This window comes from Trichinella spiralis (genome assembly GCF_000181795.1).
Source record: "Trichinella spiralis strain ISS 195 chromosome Unknown Scfld2, whole genome shotgun sequence".
Taxonomy (NCBI): domain Eukaryota; kingdom Metazoa; phylum Nematoda; class Enoplea; order Trichinellida; family Trichinellidae; genus Trichinella; species Trichinella spiralis.
This window is the reverse complement of record NW_003526941.1, coordinates 9,878,717-9,894,339: the sequence shown is the minus strand read 5'-3', so window position 1 is coordinate 9,894,339 and position 15,623 is coordinate 9,878,717. Positions and strand designations below refer to the sequence as shown.

General features: G+C 31.1%; 6 protein-coding genes across 6 annotated transcripts; 5 read left to right on the top strand and 1 right to left on the bottom strand.

Annotated features, from left to right (window-relative positions):
* Positions 1 to 1,809: 1,809 nt before the first annotated feature.
* Positions 1,810 to 2,400, bottom strand: Tsp_07613 (conserved hypothetical protein). The gene has a single exon (XM_003381024.1). The coding sequence runs from the start codon at positions 2,398 to 2,400 to the stop codon at positions 1,810 to 1,812; it is 591 nt and encodes a 196-aa protein (XP_003381072.1).
* Positions 2,401 to 4,767: 2,367 nt separating this feature from the next.
* On the top strand, positions 4,768 to 5,829 carry Tsp_07614 (zinc finger protein). The gene is made up of 5 exons (XM_003381023.1): positions 4,768 to 4,941; positions 5,013 to 5,085; positions 5,147 to 5,220; positions 5,348 to 5,398; positions 5,821 to 5,829. Exons 1-5 carry the CDS (start codon positions 4,768 to 4,770, stop codon positions 5,827 to 5,829), a joined length of 381 nt encoding a protein of 126 aa, XP_003381071.1.
* A 3,397-nt stretch (positions 5,830 to 9,226) lies between these two features.
* On the top strand, positions 9,227 to 11,267 carry Tsp_07615 (protein-L-isoaspartate(D-aspartate) O-methyltransferase). Its single transcript, XM_003381022.1, has 10 exons — positions 9,227 to 9,256; positions 9,382 to 9,469; positions 9,880 to 9,904; positions 9,977 to 10,079; positions 10,174 to 10,293; positions 10,359 to 10,463; positions 10,518 to 10,638; positions 10,702 to 10,787; positions 10,886 to 11,057; positions 11,245 to 11,267. Exons 1-10 carry the CDS (start codon positions 9,227 to 9,229, stop codon positions 11,265 to 11,267), a joined length of 873 nt encoding a protein of 290 aa, XP_003381070.1.
* A 1,078-nt stretch (positions 11,268 to 12,345) lies between these two features.
* Tsp_07616 (hypothetical protein) lies at positions 12,346 to 12,895 on the top strand. The gene is made up of 2 exons (XM_003381021.1): positions 12,346 to 12,532; positions 12,687 to 12,895. The coding sequence occupies exons 1-2, from the start codon at positions 12,346 to 12,348 to the stop codon at positions 12,893 to 12,895; spliced, it is 396 nt and encodes a 131-aa protein (XP_003381069.1).
* Positions 12,896 to 13,337: 442 nt separating this feature from the next.
* Positions 13,338 to 13,997, top strand: Tsp_07617 (prestin). Its single transcript, XM_003381020.1, has 2 exons — positions 13,338 to 13,494; positions 13,717 to 13,997. Exons 1-2 carry the CDS (start codon positions 13,338 to 13,340, stop codon positions 13,995 to 13,997), a joined length of 438 nt encoding a protein of 145 aa, XP_003381068.1.
* A 248-nt stretch (positions 13,998 to 14,245) lies between these two features.
* Positions 14,246 to 14,947, top strand: Tsp_07618 (rRNA-processing protein CGR1). Its single transcript, XM_003381019.1, has one exon. It carries the CDS (start codon positions 14,246 to 14,248, stop codon positions 14,945 to 14,947), a length of 702 nt encoding a protein of 233 aa, XP_003381067.1.
* The last annotated feature ends 676 nt before the right edge of the window (positions 14,948 to 15,623 follow it).

Genomic DNA, 15,623 nt, shown 5'->3' with positions numbered 1-15,623 from the left:
TCAAAGTGAAAGCTTTTGCCTAAACAATGCAGACAATCATGCTTCAAATTGCAACAAGCGTAGGTGTTGTGGATTAAATAGAGACAGATACAGTTGAATAATGAAGTTGCTAATTTTGAGATCAAGCCAATTAATAGCACAAGCAGTTGAAATTAATTATAAAGTAAGAGCAAAGGGTAAAATGTTAAGCAGCTTTGAAAATGTTCCTCTACCAACTGTAGACATTATAGTTTGATTAAAGCGATTACATCTGGGAAACTTAAAAAGCACAACGATGGCTAATAAAACTTGCTTAATATAATACAAATAACAAACTCTAAATAAATTGCTTCACGCACTTCATTATTTATCTTGAAAGCAATTTTTCAGTTATGGTATAGTATCAAAAATATTATAAAATTAATTAAATTTCATTTTTTTAATCAGTTTTTCTTTCACTTCAATTGAAATTTTAAATATGAATAATAATTAATGTTCTATAATGAATACTTCACTTATAAAGTTGCTGCTGCTGTTGTTGTCATTTCATTATAAAACTTCTTATATTGTTATATTACAAAATGCAATAATGCAAAAATATTACGGTTATATGATAAATATAAGCAATATTTTTATGCAAAGCAATTAAATTAGCATTTGATTATTTAAACGTATTTGAAAGTTGAATAATCATTGTATTCTTTTTGTATTTCTTAATTCAAATTAGTGTAAAATTTTTAAGTAAATTAAAATTTGTTTAACGCATCAGTCGATTATTATGCTTCATTTTGTTTAATGTATAATATCAATAATTGACAGATTTATAACAAAAGATTTTGTAATAACAGTGCGGGTTCTTGTAGAAAAAATTGCTCTTTTTCATAATTTCATAAAGAAATATATTAATAATGTTAATTTCATTTAACATTTACAAATACAAAGTACTGATAAAAACTCTCATTCAGATATTATTGTCTTACTTTCATTTTTTGAAATTTAACATTAACATAAAACGGAACTGCAATTTTGCTTATTTTTAGTTCAGCATTATTTTGGCAATAAAAAAGCATCCAATTTAATTAGATGACGATTTTTGTGAAACGATGCGTTTGTTCTAAAATTTCAATTATTCAATATTTCCAGCATTACCGTTCCATGTTGGCTTCCATTGTTCATTTACTTTTTCAATTACAAATTACCCAAAATTATTCATTAAGAGAATAAACGATAATCAATTACAATATACAAAGATTGACTTTGCAAATTCACTAACAACAAATGTCGTAAGCAAGCTCATTAACAGCTTTTAATGGACATCAGCTTATTACAAAGTAAGCATTTCATTTATTAACTAACAGCGTTTTCATTACAGTTAATTATTTTGCTGTTTTCTAACAAGCATTAATTGTTTAATAAAAATAAAATTAACAATGTGCAATAAAAATTACTCAACATGGGACAAAAGATTCATATTTCGAATAAAATTTTCACTTTTAAATTGATATTAAACGTAAAAAATAATTTCAACTTTTAAAATTATACACTTCTTGATCAAATAAAGTTGACTCGCACGTGTAAAAATGAATTAATGAACACTAGAACAATAGATCAATTCAAAAATAAGTTGAACAAAATATGAGACACGCATAGGAAATTATAAAATTGGTAATTTGACTATTCAAATTTGAAAGTGATAAATAATGATTGTTGTTAATAATTGTAAAGTAACAAATCTTTTCTTCAAATTTTATTTGTGCCATGAAAACAAATGTAAAAGAAACTAAATAATATAAATAAATTAATTAATTAATATTTACATATATAACTTTTTCAAATAGAACCAGCTTTCCATTTTTCCAATTTGCAAGGGAGTTCCTTCCCATACAAATCAAGATACGCCTCTTTATCGGCGTCAGTTGATTCTGTTCTATTTTCATCTAAATTGAAGTTGTACATGGAGAATTCTTCGTCAACATGGGGCACAAGAGGTACATGAGAAGGTGGCATCTCATTCATTTTTTTCGCATCAAAGCTCTTCTGCAACAAATAATATTCTAATGGAGGAATTGACACGTGGGATGGTAGTTTCACTTCCAAAGATTTTTTGCAATCGCAAAAAAGATGTTCTTCGTGTTTATGAATCAAATGCCAGTCACATCGATTCAATTCTTTGGAAAATTGATAGATTCCTAGTGCTTTTCCTCGAAAAATCCAATCAACCCAAACTTTGCCACGCGACAACCATCTATCCATTTCAGGCTCCACTTTTCGTATTACACAATAACTTGGTTCGTTCGGCCATTTCCGCATCCATTCACCTTTCGTAACCATTCTTTCCACACCAAAGTTACGCAACTGAGCCAATATTTCAAAAAGAAATTTTCCTTCTGCCAAAATATCATAATTGCCAATAAATTTCATATTTTATACTTCAAAGATAAAACTTTTGTTACCGTAAACAAGAAAGCAAGAGCAAATTACCAAATTAAAAAGTAATATTAAATAAATAAATTAAATTAAAGTTATAAAACCCTATTAGCATTATTACTTGTTATAAAATATATAAACTTTCATTTTTCATAAAAAATGTAAAGTTTTATTTTTTTAATGTTTGATTTGTTTTGCATTTTGAAGTTTTTAACAGGAAATATTTAAAGTGAAAAATTTCTTTTATTATTGTATACTTCATTTTCATGATTTTCGATTCTGATATTAGAAAATTAGCCAACACACTGCAAAATATAAAATACATACGAAAAGCAACGAAGTGAATGGATAAGGAAGCATCACTTGCACTTGACACTTGAAATGTGGTACAGATTGAAAATGACTGTAGATTCAGAAATTAAGAGTGCTAAAGTTCGAAAGAGTTGCCCCATTGAAAGAGTGCTGCCGAATTTATAAATGCATGCATGCATTAATTTGAATTTATTATTTTCGGTTGCATTTATTGGAAAAATAAAATTGGTTGTGCCAGTGTTCATTATGCTATCAAATTTTTGTTTATCGAGTAAACTTAATATGTGCGCCTTTGCGATTTCTGTCGACAAGAGAAGGTGGGTAAACTTTTTAAACTGCCACACAAACATATCAGGGCAAATCAAATTTGGCCTGATTTTTCGCATCATAAGTTTAAAATAACTTCACAAAAATAAGATTAAAAACACGAAGTAATAAAAGTGTGCAAAACTATTAAACTATTTCTAGAAAAAATATTTTTCATTTACATATTAATTTCACAACAGTACAGTACACTGATGGGCAAGTTTGTTTATTACCTTGCTAATTGCTTCGTTTTCAAACTGTAAGTTATCATTCTCAATGTCTCGATTTTTGTTAAATAAACTAAATGAGATTAATTTAGCTGAATGGGATCATCGAAATGTGATATTAATATCTAATAATAAAAAGTATTCTATAGAAGCATGGGTGTGCGGTAAGCTGTTAACTGACTTTGCAACTTTTGCGTTTATAGATTATCGGAATGATTGTTATGCTTGCTTTGTGACTGTGTTTTCGTTTAACGAGAATATTATGTAATGAGACACTTCAGATAATCGAACTATGCATAATTGTAGTTGTGTATATAATTTGGAGATGTATTTACATACATTGACATCGTAACTATTATAATGTTACGAGATATTATTTTATTAGATGGAAACCTTCATTCCGAAATATTTGCTTCGGAATCGGAACATTTAAACGATACTAACTGGGTAAACCCCAGCATAAATGATGGAAGGACAGGAGAAAGTAGAACGGAAAAAGAGGATCCGACAAAACCATTCAAATGTCCACACAGGGTAAGTGATGAAGTTACTAATAGCATATTATTGATGGTTACATGATTGTGTATTTTTTCGAATTTTTTACATTGATCATGAACAATTCAATGATTCTTTAAATTATTAAACAAAACATATATTTAATCATTTTGTATTAATAACAACAATTATGAAATTGACAAATTTCTAACAACCGTTTTGATCTCATAATGTGTATTCAAAAACGATAATCAAATACATCATTTGAAATTGTCATTTTGCATTGCTGTGTAAGAAGAAGAAAGAATACACTTGGATTTAAAGCATCGTGAAAAGAAAATGTGAATGTCATGTTGCCAGTTTTGTTTGATCTCCAACACAAATGAAATTGGTAATATGACATGCAGATTTTATTTGAAGTCACCAGTGGGGTATCGGTTCGCGAAACTTCATAAGAAATTCAAGATTGCAAGTTGATTTTAAAAATGATCATTGGATTTGCGAGAAAATTTATTACTATTTTCTCCAGTTAACATTTTATATATTTCTAAGCTGAACACCACATATCAGAAAAGATAAAAATTGAGCTCTCGTTAAAAATATGGTTCATTTTTTGTGTGAATTTCTGAATTTTGATGAGATAATTTTACGATACTATCAAATTCAACCTGTGTGGTTTTATTTTTGTATTTGCATACTGTTGTAATATTTGATTTTTAGGTATTACAGCAATAAGTGAACAGTAATAAAAACAAGTTGAATTGCAAATGAATAAAAAGAGCAAGAAATTAATAATGCATGAATGTTTAAAGATTAAGATTCAAATGATCAAATACACTGTCTATAATGCATGCATGTTGTCTTTAATATGAACAAGCTGAACTATTGCAAATATTCATTTCATCATTGACAAATAGACACAGTGTTGTTGTAAAGGCTAATAATTCTTTATTTGTATTTTCTGTTCATATTCTAAAAGTGTGTGCTTTTGAACATTGTTTAAAATATAGCAAATGATTGAATGTTTTATTTGAAGGGATGCAATAAAGCGTTTGCTAAACAGAAATATGTTAGACAGCATCTTCAGAGGCACGGACCAAGAACACACATGTGTACAAGATGCAATAAAGCTTTTGATGATTCCAGCAAACTGAAACGACATAACTTGATACATTCTAAAGAGAAGCCACATGTTGTACGTTTTTTGCAAATCGAAAATATTACATATTATTGTGTTGGATATAAAAAAATATATTTTTCTTTTAGTGTCCAGTGGATGGTTGTGGAAAATCTTTTTCAGTTTATTATAATATGAAAGTACATCTCGGAACTCATTCGAGTATGTGTCTTCTTTTTTCTTTTGCTGCAATAATAATAATAATAATGTTATTGTCGTTTAGAATATAAACCACATGCTTGTGTTTTCCCTGGTTGTAACAAGCGTTTTTTACAATTGGTTAATTTGCGAGCTCACGTTAAAATTCACAATAAAGCCAAGTAACATGTTTTATTTATAACAGAAAGGTCTTCAATTGTGCTGTAAATAAATTAATAAATGAAAAAAATTGCATATGTACTTTTGCTTTCTTTTTTGTTTTTAGATAATGGTGAATGTGAAATTTGCTGTGATGCATTATATTGATCGAAAAGATGTATGAGTTTTAAGACAGGCGATTGGATCGATATTCGGCGTTTGCTTTTGTGTGGATGAATAGTTTTAATTTGAACAAATTGGAACTTGAATTTAATGTTTTTTTATTTTGATAATTTCTATAAAAAGATGTGAAAATGTATATAATAAATAGTAAATGCATTATTTGTTGCATCATGTTGATGCAGAGTGAATTAAAATGAAATTGGAGAAAGAGTATTAACGAAATGTATAATCAATGTTGTTCAAGTTGATTGTTAAATCTAGTTTAAGATTGGATTGGATTAGATTAGTCTTGTTTTGCTTTTGTAATATTTGAACAACTTGAATGATATAACATGTTGAATAGATTTATTTTATTGTTTAAGAAGAAGAAAAAGATATATATATATATATATATATATATATATAATTCTATTACAGTTGTCTTGAAAATGTAATTTTGCTTTTCTTCTGCTGGTATTTGACAAGTTTGTTTTGTTCAACTTTTGTATTATTTATTGATCGTTGTCGTTATTATTATTAATACCATTGAAAAGTTGACCAAAGTGAAGAATTTTTGGCCACAGTTCGAGGTCAAGTTGCAAACACGTTTTTCCTGTATTGAAGCATATTTTTTCTCCTTTTTAGGACAGCAAAAGCAAAATCAACTGGATCATAAATTGATCATACGTATGAAACACTTGTCCAAGGATGGTCAACGTGAAACAATGTGCAGCTTCTTCGTTTGATTGGTTGATTATTTTCTAGATGGCGCTATGGTGGTGCAAGTTTATGTGATTCTTTTCAATCTCTAGTATTCAAGTGTAGCTAGCAGATTGTTTTCTCCTGGTTGATCGCAGTAGCCTTCTTGGTGAAATAAAAAATTTCAGCAAAAGATGGCTTTAACCATTGGCGACTGTCCACGTGTTTGTTGTGCTTTGCTATTGCCGGTAATTGCAAAAATTAATGCTTGATTGATTTACTTATTTTTAAATTATTTTTTTATTGCAAATAATAAATAATAAAACTTTGATAGTTTTGTGTTTCATTTGTTAGTTTGGAGAAAAATTTTCAACATCCATTGAGTGAAATTTGTTTTTATATTTTTCTACCTTTCTGTTAACGTTTAATCAAAGTATAAATAGATGTTAAAGGTTGCAACAGTTTGATTGAAAAAATTCAATGCATTAATGCATTCTGCTGTATGTCATTATTCAAGATGTATTTTTTTTTTAATATAACTTTCTATTGTCATATTTTGACCTTTTCTCAAAATATTTCTGAACACGCAAGTGATAGCAATTGAAAGGAAAAAGAAAAGAATTATGAAATGTTTCAAAATTGCAATTCAATATATGTATATATATATATATATATATATAGAATAACATTTTGAACATCATCATCATCTGCAGCAGCAGCAACAGCAGTGTATTTAACGAGCAAGCTGCTTTTAGAGAAAAGCCAACTAACGTCAGTCGACGTTGTTGCTTCTGCTGTTTGCTTTACTTATAATGATAGTTGCCAAAAAGCTATTATACTTTCTTCTTTGTTAGTATACGGTGAAGGAAAGTGAAAACTTTTTCAACATACTTCTCTCTCCACTTTCAATTTTTGCTCTTCCAGAAATTTTACAATAACTAAAATTTATTTAAAAAAAATCTCTCATATAAAAAATATTTTTCTTTGCTCCTTCATTTAATATTTTAATTTTGTCACAGTATGCATTTGTTGATTAAATTAAATAAACTGAAAAATTCGATTGAGAAAATGATTGTTTCACTTTCAGCCAGTCGCCGTGGCCATGCAAACCGGCTGCTTTACTACCGATGTGGCGATCAATATTTTGCTGACATTGCTGGGCTTCATTCCAGGCGTGATTCACGCTTTTTATGTCATTCTTAGAGATTGAGAACCATCCGGCGGTGTCGTTTCAAATCAACTGCCAACCAATTTATCCACCTTCCAACATTCATTAATTTATCCATATAATGAATTGCATTAATAATCAACAACGGCTTTTGACGTTTAGAAAATGGGAAATTCTTTTATTCATAAAATTCATTCATCATTTCATTTTTATCATGTTAATTTAAACGGCGGACGACAGTGATAATTTTGCTCATTAATTTCGCTCGAAATCTACTCTTTATTGCTTGTTTTACCGGAGAAATGTTCAAGCATGTCATAAAAAGAAAAAGCAAATATACTACAATCATCACTAATTTTAGACTGTTATAATAAAAAGTGAAATTATTTTTTGCTTGGTAATTTTTCAAAAATAATATCTACTCCGTATTGGGAGTTTTCTCAAATGTTCAAAATATTATATTTTGAAAATTAGTACCTGAAAATTTTTTTAATATTTTCGAATTGTTTCCACAATGAATTATTCCATCACTGTAAATGTTAATTCGTTAGTTATGTAAAATTAATTATAAGCAAATTTTAGCTGATGTGAAAATGAATGTACATTTTTCACAAATTATATCAATTTGATCGATTTATTTGAAATTATTAGTTTTACATTAGTTAAGTTGCATTTTTTTAATCTAAAAATTAATGTTAGCTCAACCTTTATTTACCCAATGTTCACTAAATGGAACAAAACTTTAAGAGCACCTAACACTACCAACAAACCATTGTTTTTATTTATATTTTGCGCATGAATTCTTGGCTGGTATATTTATAAAAACACTTATCTTCATATTTACCGTTATGTTTTCATTAATCAATGAAATCAGCAAAAACTGACTTTTTGATTCAGTTTTAATTCTTCGTTAACTTCGTTATATATATATATATATATATATAACGTATGGTTATACTCTACGTTTCTATATTAATAATTGATAAAAAACACTGATGTTCCATTTAGTGAACATTGGGCTGTTCTTGTCATAAATGGGCAAGTTAGGAGATATTGTTTACAATAGTGACATAGACTATGTTTTTGTGTGTAAACTGCTTTCTAGCTATGTTTTCTCACAGCCACCCTTTTGACATGATTTGGAGCAGATGCTTAGCTATGTCTGACCAACTGTTTGGGTTTACACCACGCCAAAATCTCAAAATCTGTGAACTCCATGTACTGTAGAGCAGTTGTTTAAGTTATGTATTAAGATAGCCCATAACTACATGACTCACAGTCCCTTCCGCAGTACTCAACGACAAGTCATAGGTCACTGAGAACAGAAATACCCATGACCAATTAGGTTCGATCATACAGCATTGGCATGGGAGGAATAGGCCTTCTTGATCGACAGATAGGAGCCTATCGCCCGACCATAAGAGACAAAAATGGTATTAGCCTTTGTTCATTCATCAATGCGCTAAAAGTAGTGACTGTAGCGCTGAACTCATCATATTCATTGTTTTATCGAGATTGTTTTCTTCAGGTTGCTGCAGTCAGATCAAAGTCCACCAGTGACAGCAGCACTTTGTCGCAATTGCCTGAATTGCTTGACATCAGGTTCGATGGCGTGTAAACCATATTTTTATTATAGAACCATAGGGGAGCTGTAAACTGTCGAAGCATGTGTAAAGCAGACGAAGCACAAAGAACATGTCAGGAAAATACAATGTTCGTCTTCACGCAAAGCGGGGAAAGCAGTGCTTCGAAATTTACCATATATTTAAATAAAATCTCCCATAAATCCTTATATGTCGACGTTTATGTCCTTATATATTACCAAAATTTACGTTCCCTGATCAGTTAAACCAGTACTTCCATGTCTGGAGTATTTTTGTCGAGAACAGCTCAATGTTCACTAAATGGAACATGCCATAATTCCATAAGGAGTAGTACCAGAGATGTCTAGCCACAATACTTTCTTTATTAGACCCTATGTATGCGTTACCAAGTTTTACAGATCTTGTACATGCACCAAAAATTTTTGGGTAGATAAAGGTTAATACAATTTATCTTCATCAGTTTTTTTTTCATTTTTGTCCTACATGAACACTTTCAATATAGAAAATTTTAGTTTTTTTTCACTTCAGATAACCAATGTATCCAATTTAAATTTACTTGAGCATCACTTCATGTACAGTAATTTATTCACCCGAAAATCCGTCAAACTGAATGGGGGTAAGAAAAAAAAGTCCATAAATTTGTATTAATTTGTTCAGCTTTTATATTTTTTGATTACTAACAAATAACTACTATCACTAATTCGTGCTAAACAATGAAGTTATTTATAGCACATATTTGCAAATTTTAAAATATTTCCACTTTGCTTTCTAATAAATGAACATTGTGTTGTTCTTTTTTCTGAACATGATTTGCAAAAGTTGAAATTGAACTTTTTGCAATCAAATATTTTGTTATTTCAAAAATGCAACTATGCTGTTAGTAACTTTTAATCCTTTTCTTCCTATTTTATCAAAGAATAAAGGAATCCAAAATTTACACTAATATTACGTAATTTTATTGTTTTACATGGTTGTGCAACCATGTGAGTAAATGTACTTTGTGAAAATGATCAACCTATTTTTCAGAACTAAATGCTAAATTGGAGGGTATGTAAATTTGAAAATTGTTGTGTAAAATATTTGCTTCGAGTAGATTATCATGCGTTGTTGTTTAACTTTGTAGAGTGAAGTTCAACTTGTACACTGGATCAAAACTTTTGTCTGCATTACTTTTTGGCGCTATTCGTCTACAATGGCGTGGTATTCTTCTTCTGACAGCAATGTTGGTCTTGTGGAAAATTTGAAAAGTATGCGCATTAATAAAATTTTCCTTTTTCACTTGTTCAATGGTTTTTCTGTCAAGAAAATGGTATTATAAAGTCTGAATCAGTGGAAAAAGCAATGTTAGCAGTGGATCGTGGTTTTTACACTGACAGCAGACCTTATATTGATTCACCGCAAGGCATCGGATTTGCAGCCACAATCAGCGCTCCACATATGGTAAATGATGAATAATTGAACTTTGAAACAAACGTTGCTAATGTAACATTACTGTAATTTCTAAGCACGCTTACGCGCTAGAAATGCTGAAAGATCATCTGACAGAAGGAAACCGAGCGTTGGATGTGGGTAGTGGTTCTGGATATTTAACAGCATGTTTTGCAATAATGGTCAGTGTGTAGAGAAAGTTCGTTATCAGAAGGTCAAGATGAATCTTTCTTTAGCTTGGAAACAGTGGTAAGGCTGTCGGTATTGAACATATTCCACAGCTGGTGGAAAAGTCGATACAGAATGTTCGCAATGGGAATCCAGAATTGTTGAGCAGTGGTCGAGTGAAATTAATCGGTACTTTTGTTTTATTTGTGGAAATTTTAAAATAAACCAAACGCATATGTTTGAAATTTTCAGTTGGTGATGGTCGTGATGGTTACGCACAGGATGGTCCATATGATGCTATACACGTTGGCGCGGCAGCTGAGCGCGTTCCACAAGCTGTGATTTTTTTTGTTTTGTTCTGTTCTGTTTTCTTTTTTGTTTATTGCATTTCTAACAATGTGCTCTGAAATTATATATGTTATAGCTGATTAATCAGCTTAAGCCGGGCGGTCGGCTGGTTCTACCAGTTGGACCAGCAGGTGGAAATCAAGTGTTTAAACAAATTGACAAAGCAAGTGATGGAAGTGTTACGGAAAGAAATTTGATGCACGTGATGTATGTACCGCTGACTGACCGAAATCAGCAATGGAACAATGGAAAGACGTACCGTACCTATTTTAATTTTATTCTCTAATTCTATATATATATATATATATATTTATATATGTATCAATATTTATTTATTCTATTTTTCTCTTTTAGTGAAAAAATTACATTTTTTAATATGAGATTTTAGAATTTATAATCATTAGATGATGTATTTTTTAAAAATTTTAATACAATTTTGTATTTCAGCGATACGCATGGCTGAACTTTGAAGCTGGTTTAAAAATTTCTTCAACAATTCATCATAAATTTCATTCGTTATTTTCATTTGCAAATGCAATTTGATATTGTAAATTCTTTTTTTATTGCTTGCATCATCTTAAACAATAATATTATTAGTATTAATGTCGCTTATTTCACTTTTTAATTAAATTAAAAATTGATGCAATGTTTGTTTTGATTATTTGAATTTTGCACAACATTTTGTTTCTTACGTTTGCACCATTTATTGAATTTGGAGCAGTTTTCTTTCTGTTGATCAGCTAGCTAGCTACATATATTACCATGTTTAACAACATATGGTTCATATAGGTTATGTTATGTAAGTTTGCGTGGAAATCTTAACAGATGCAATTTGAAATGTAAATTCATTCTTATGCAATTATAATACTAAATACTAAGTAACACATAGCGACAGAAAACATTTATTTGCCTTGCTGTCGTCGGCAGTTGCCCAAGGTAAATACAAAAACGATCATCAAGTACAATTGCATGTCGGAATTAAATCAGTAAAATTTCAAACAATACGAACACAAGAACTTTTCTTGTAGCTTTTTCAACTTTTTAAATATGCAAAATTATTTGAATTTGTAATATTAATTTCATTCGTAAAATTTCAATTTTGTTTTATTGTCGCTGTTCGGCAAAACGGTCAGGGTTGCCAATTTGAAAAAATTTAGAGAAAAAAAAGAGAAAATTTATTTCGTGAAATTCCAACTGCACTACAACTGGCTCTGCACAACTAGTGCATCAGGGAAGCGGTGTAGTGAAAAAATATACTGGTCATGGTCGTCAACAGTGAATAATGATACTGCAGCAGTTCGGTTCATCTGATGATGCCTCAGGTGACAGCTGCTCAAGTTGCCACTCTTCCACCAAGTAAAGCAGGCATAAATTTATCGTTCTAACGATGCATCATCAGCTTGAAAAAAGGCTGTCAAACCAATAGGCAAACTGCCTGCCATCAAGCGTTTCAACAACAACACCCTCCAGCAGCAGCAGCAGTAGCAGAAACTCAGACGTTTTCAGTTTGCTGTGAGTTGATATCTGTGAGTTTGTGTATAAACGAATATGCGACAACTTTACTTTATCTTGGGACTTTTATTGTTATGTGGCCAATATTTGGTCCAATCAATCAACGCGGATCGTGCCCGGTCAAGCTGTCGTCTGGTAAGAGGTAGAGCCTATTGTCCTGATCCTAACAATCCTGATAAGCATGACGGCAGTGTGGTTATTGTTCAACTGAAATCCAAAGATGGTAATTCATATTAAACTTATTGCACTTACTTTATGCATATTCAACTGGTTTAAGAGAAATTTATTTATTTATTTATTTTTAAACAATAATTTCTTTTTAGGTTATGTTAATCGTATTGACGAAACGTTTGTCAGCAAAAATGGATATTTTTCAGTAAGCGGTTGTCAACGAGATTTGTACAAATCCTGGGAGCCTGAATTGCACATTTACCACACTTGCAAACAAAATCAGAGGCGTATGCTGAAATTACCGATCAACAGCGACGATGCGGAATATAAAATTCCTCAGGCGATCAATTTGCGCTCTTATTTCACCACCGAAGAGCAAAAACAATTTGACAATCGTCCTGCCTGTATTCCTTAAAATGATATTATTATTATTATTATTATTACTTATAAACACTGAAAAATTTTATCAGCTAATATTAGATTTTTTTGCTTATCATTTTAAAAAAAAGTAATGTTTTCCTTCACTCCGTTTTTAACATTGCAGTGTTTCATTAAATTTCATTTTCAATAAACAATGTTGAAAGCAAATTTTTGTTTTGCCGTCGAAATGTTGTCATTATTTATGATAGTAAAAGGTGAAACGTTTGATTGTAACTGATATGTTTCGTTATGAAAATAAAAGTAGTTGTCAACAATGTTTCTTAATAATAGAAAAAAATATTATCCATGGCGTAAATAAAAATATTCGACAAGCAGTTGCAAGAAATTTCAAAATTAATACGTCATTTGAAATGTTGCTTTCTTTGTTGAAAATTTTAACTTTAATGCATTATTTCAAAAGTTTTTCGAGGCATGCTATGACGCTTTTACGTATAGTATTGGTTTGGATTTTTGTTTTCATCTCCTTGGCCAACGCGGATGATACTGAATGTTTAACCGTTAGTGGTAAAGTGGAATGCGATGGTGAAGCTCCTTTGGAACCCGTATTACTTCGACTTAAAGACGAAGATATTGGTAAGTGAAAATGCCAATTGATAACAAACAAAAATGTACCGACAATAATCATTTATATGCAATTTGCTTGTAACTTTACCCTTGTAACTTCTTGTAACGTTGTAACTTTAAAATTTACTCACTTCTTGTAATTTTCCTTAATTAAAATGAAGGAAACCATTTTCCATGCACTTTCAGTGTGCTGCAATAAATTATTAAATGTAATTACAATATGTTTTACAGGATATGATGAAATAATGGATGAAGGTATTGCTAGCGGAGCAGGCGAATTTTATCTCGGTGGGTGCGCGTCAGATTTGATCACCAGCATTGATCCATACGTATCAATTTACCATCGATGCAAAGGAACTTCAAAACGAATCGTAATTCCTATTGATCAACAGTATATCGGCCGTAATTACTCATTTCCGGATGTGATTAATTTGAAAAGTACTGAATATGAAGAAGAAGATCACGTATTTCATATTCCAAAATGCGATCAAATAGAATCGCCTGGTCAATAGAGTTGACATTTCAAATATTTATGAACTTATTGTGAATAAAATACTAAATTGTCATTAATAAAGCACTTTTGTGATTACTTAATTTTTGATGATTAATCAGCGTGAATCTAAATCAAAAATAAAATACAAAACCAATTGACAGTACAACTAAATGTTACCTGTAAATCATTTACGGTACTTTCGATTTTGTTCACATTTTTGGCATTTTTTTTGTTGAAATTGACCATTTTGGGACTGAATTGTTTATCATGGAAGAGGATTCTGCTCAAAAGGAAGAATATGGTCAGTGGATCGCCGCATTTTTGGAAATCCACGGTCGTAAACCAAAAAACGTTGACTTTGAACTAGCACCGGCAAGCGTGAGACGATTGCGGGAAAAGTTGTTCAAAGAAAGAAAACGTCGTAAAGCGAATTTTACTTTGAAACAAGATTTTACATTTTGTTATCCGAAAAAGAAGCACTTGTCCGCTTCAGTTGTTTGTTCGAATGGTGATGTTGAAGAAGCTGCGTTTTTACAAGCGAAAAACAGTCGTCCCGTTGAATCATGCGATGCATCATCTACTGCGGGCTGTTCGCAGATTTCGGTGCGAGAATTTGAATCTGATTGTGATTTTCTATATCCGTTCCAGATTTCTGAGCCGGAAGATATGGCTGTGAGATATAATCAATTGTCACAGCTTGCCTTTCAATCTGAAAGCGGTGACGGTGCGGCAGAGTCGTCGTCGGCAAAGCAGAGTTCGAGTCGAATCAATTTGGAATCTGAGAATGATGTTTTGGACGAAATGCCAACCACAGTTCTGAATAAGAGAAAGCCCATCCGTCGAAAAAATGAAAACTACATACGACTGAATCTTAAGCAGAGAAAATATACGCACGGCAAAAAGCGACATGAACTCAGCGATCGTGAAAAAAGGAAAAAATTATTGAAGGCAAGTTTCAAAAGACGCTAATTTTTTTAATGTTTAAATGCAATCCTGTTTTGACAACAGAAACAAGTTTCACTTTTTTCAGCATCTCTCTTGTGGTAATTAACCGAGTCTGTTTATCTTATATTTATTTTTTGTGAAGTTTGTTGATTGTTGAAGTATATATATATACATATATCGATGTTTGAGCATAGATTTTTGAAATAATAACGAAGAAAAAATGTATGAAAGGTAAACTTTGTCAACATATAATAACAAAAATTGAAAAAATGATAAGAATAAAGTTTATTCTTTGTTTTCCAACTTATTATTCACCTTCTTCAGCTGCACATTGTTCAGCAGCGGTGTAATACTTCATGGCAAGTTTTCCTTTCAATTTTCAGTTGCTAAAGCTGCCGCTTCGTTATAATGATACACAGCTAAATTGACGTCTTTTTTCAAATCTGTTCCTCCCGTTCGGTAGAGGTCCGCTATCATAGCATGGATTTCATAAATGGCGATGTCGACGTTACCTTTCTGATCCACCTGTTCGAGCAGTTTATTGTAAAAAACAGCGCTGTTTGTAGCTTGGTTTCTTTCGAGCCGAGCAACTGGGCACTAGCATAACGTTCACTACAGCAGCGTTGGCCCAGCGTCTCCATTGATTGCCAGTTTCTCCGGCCAATTTCAATCCTTTGATTAATATTTTCATCTGTCGAAC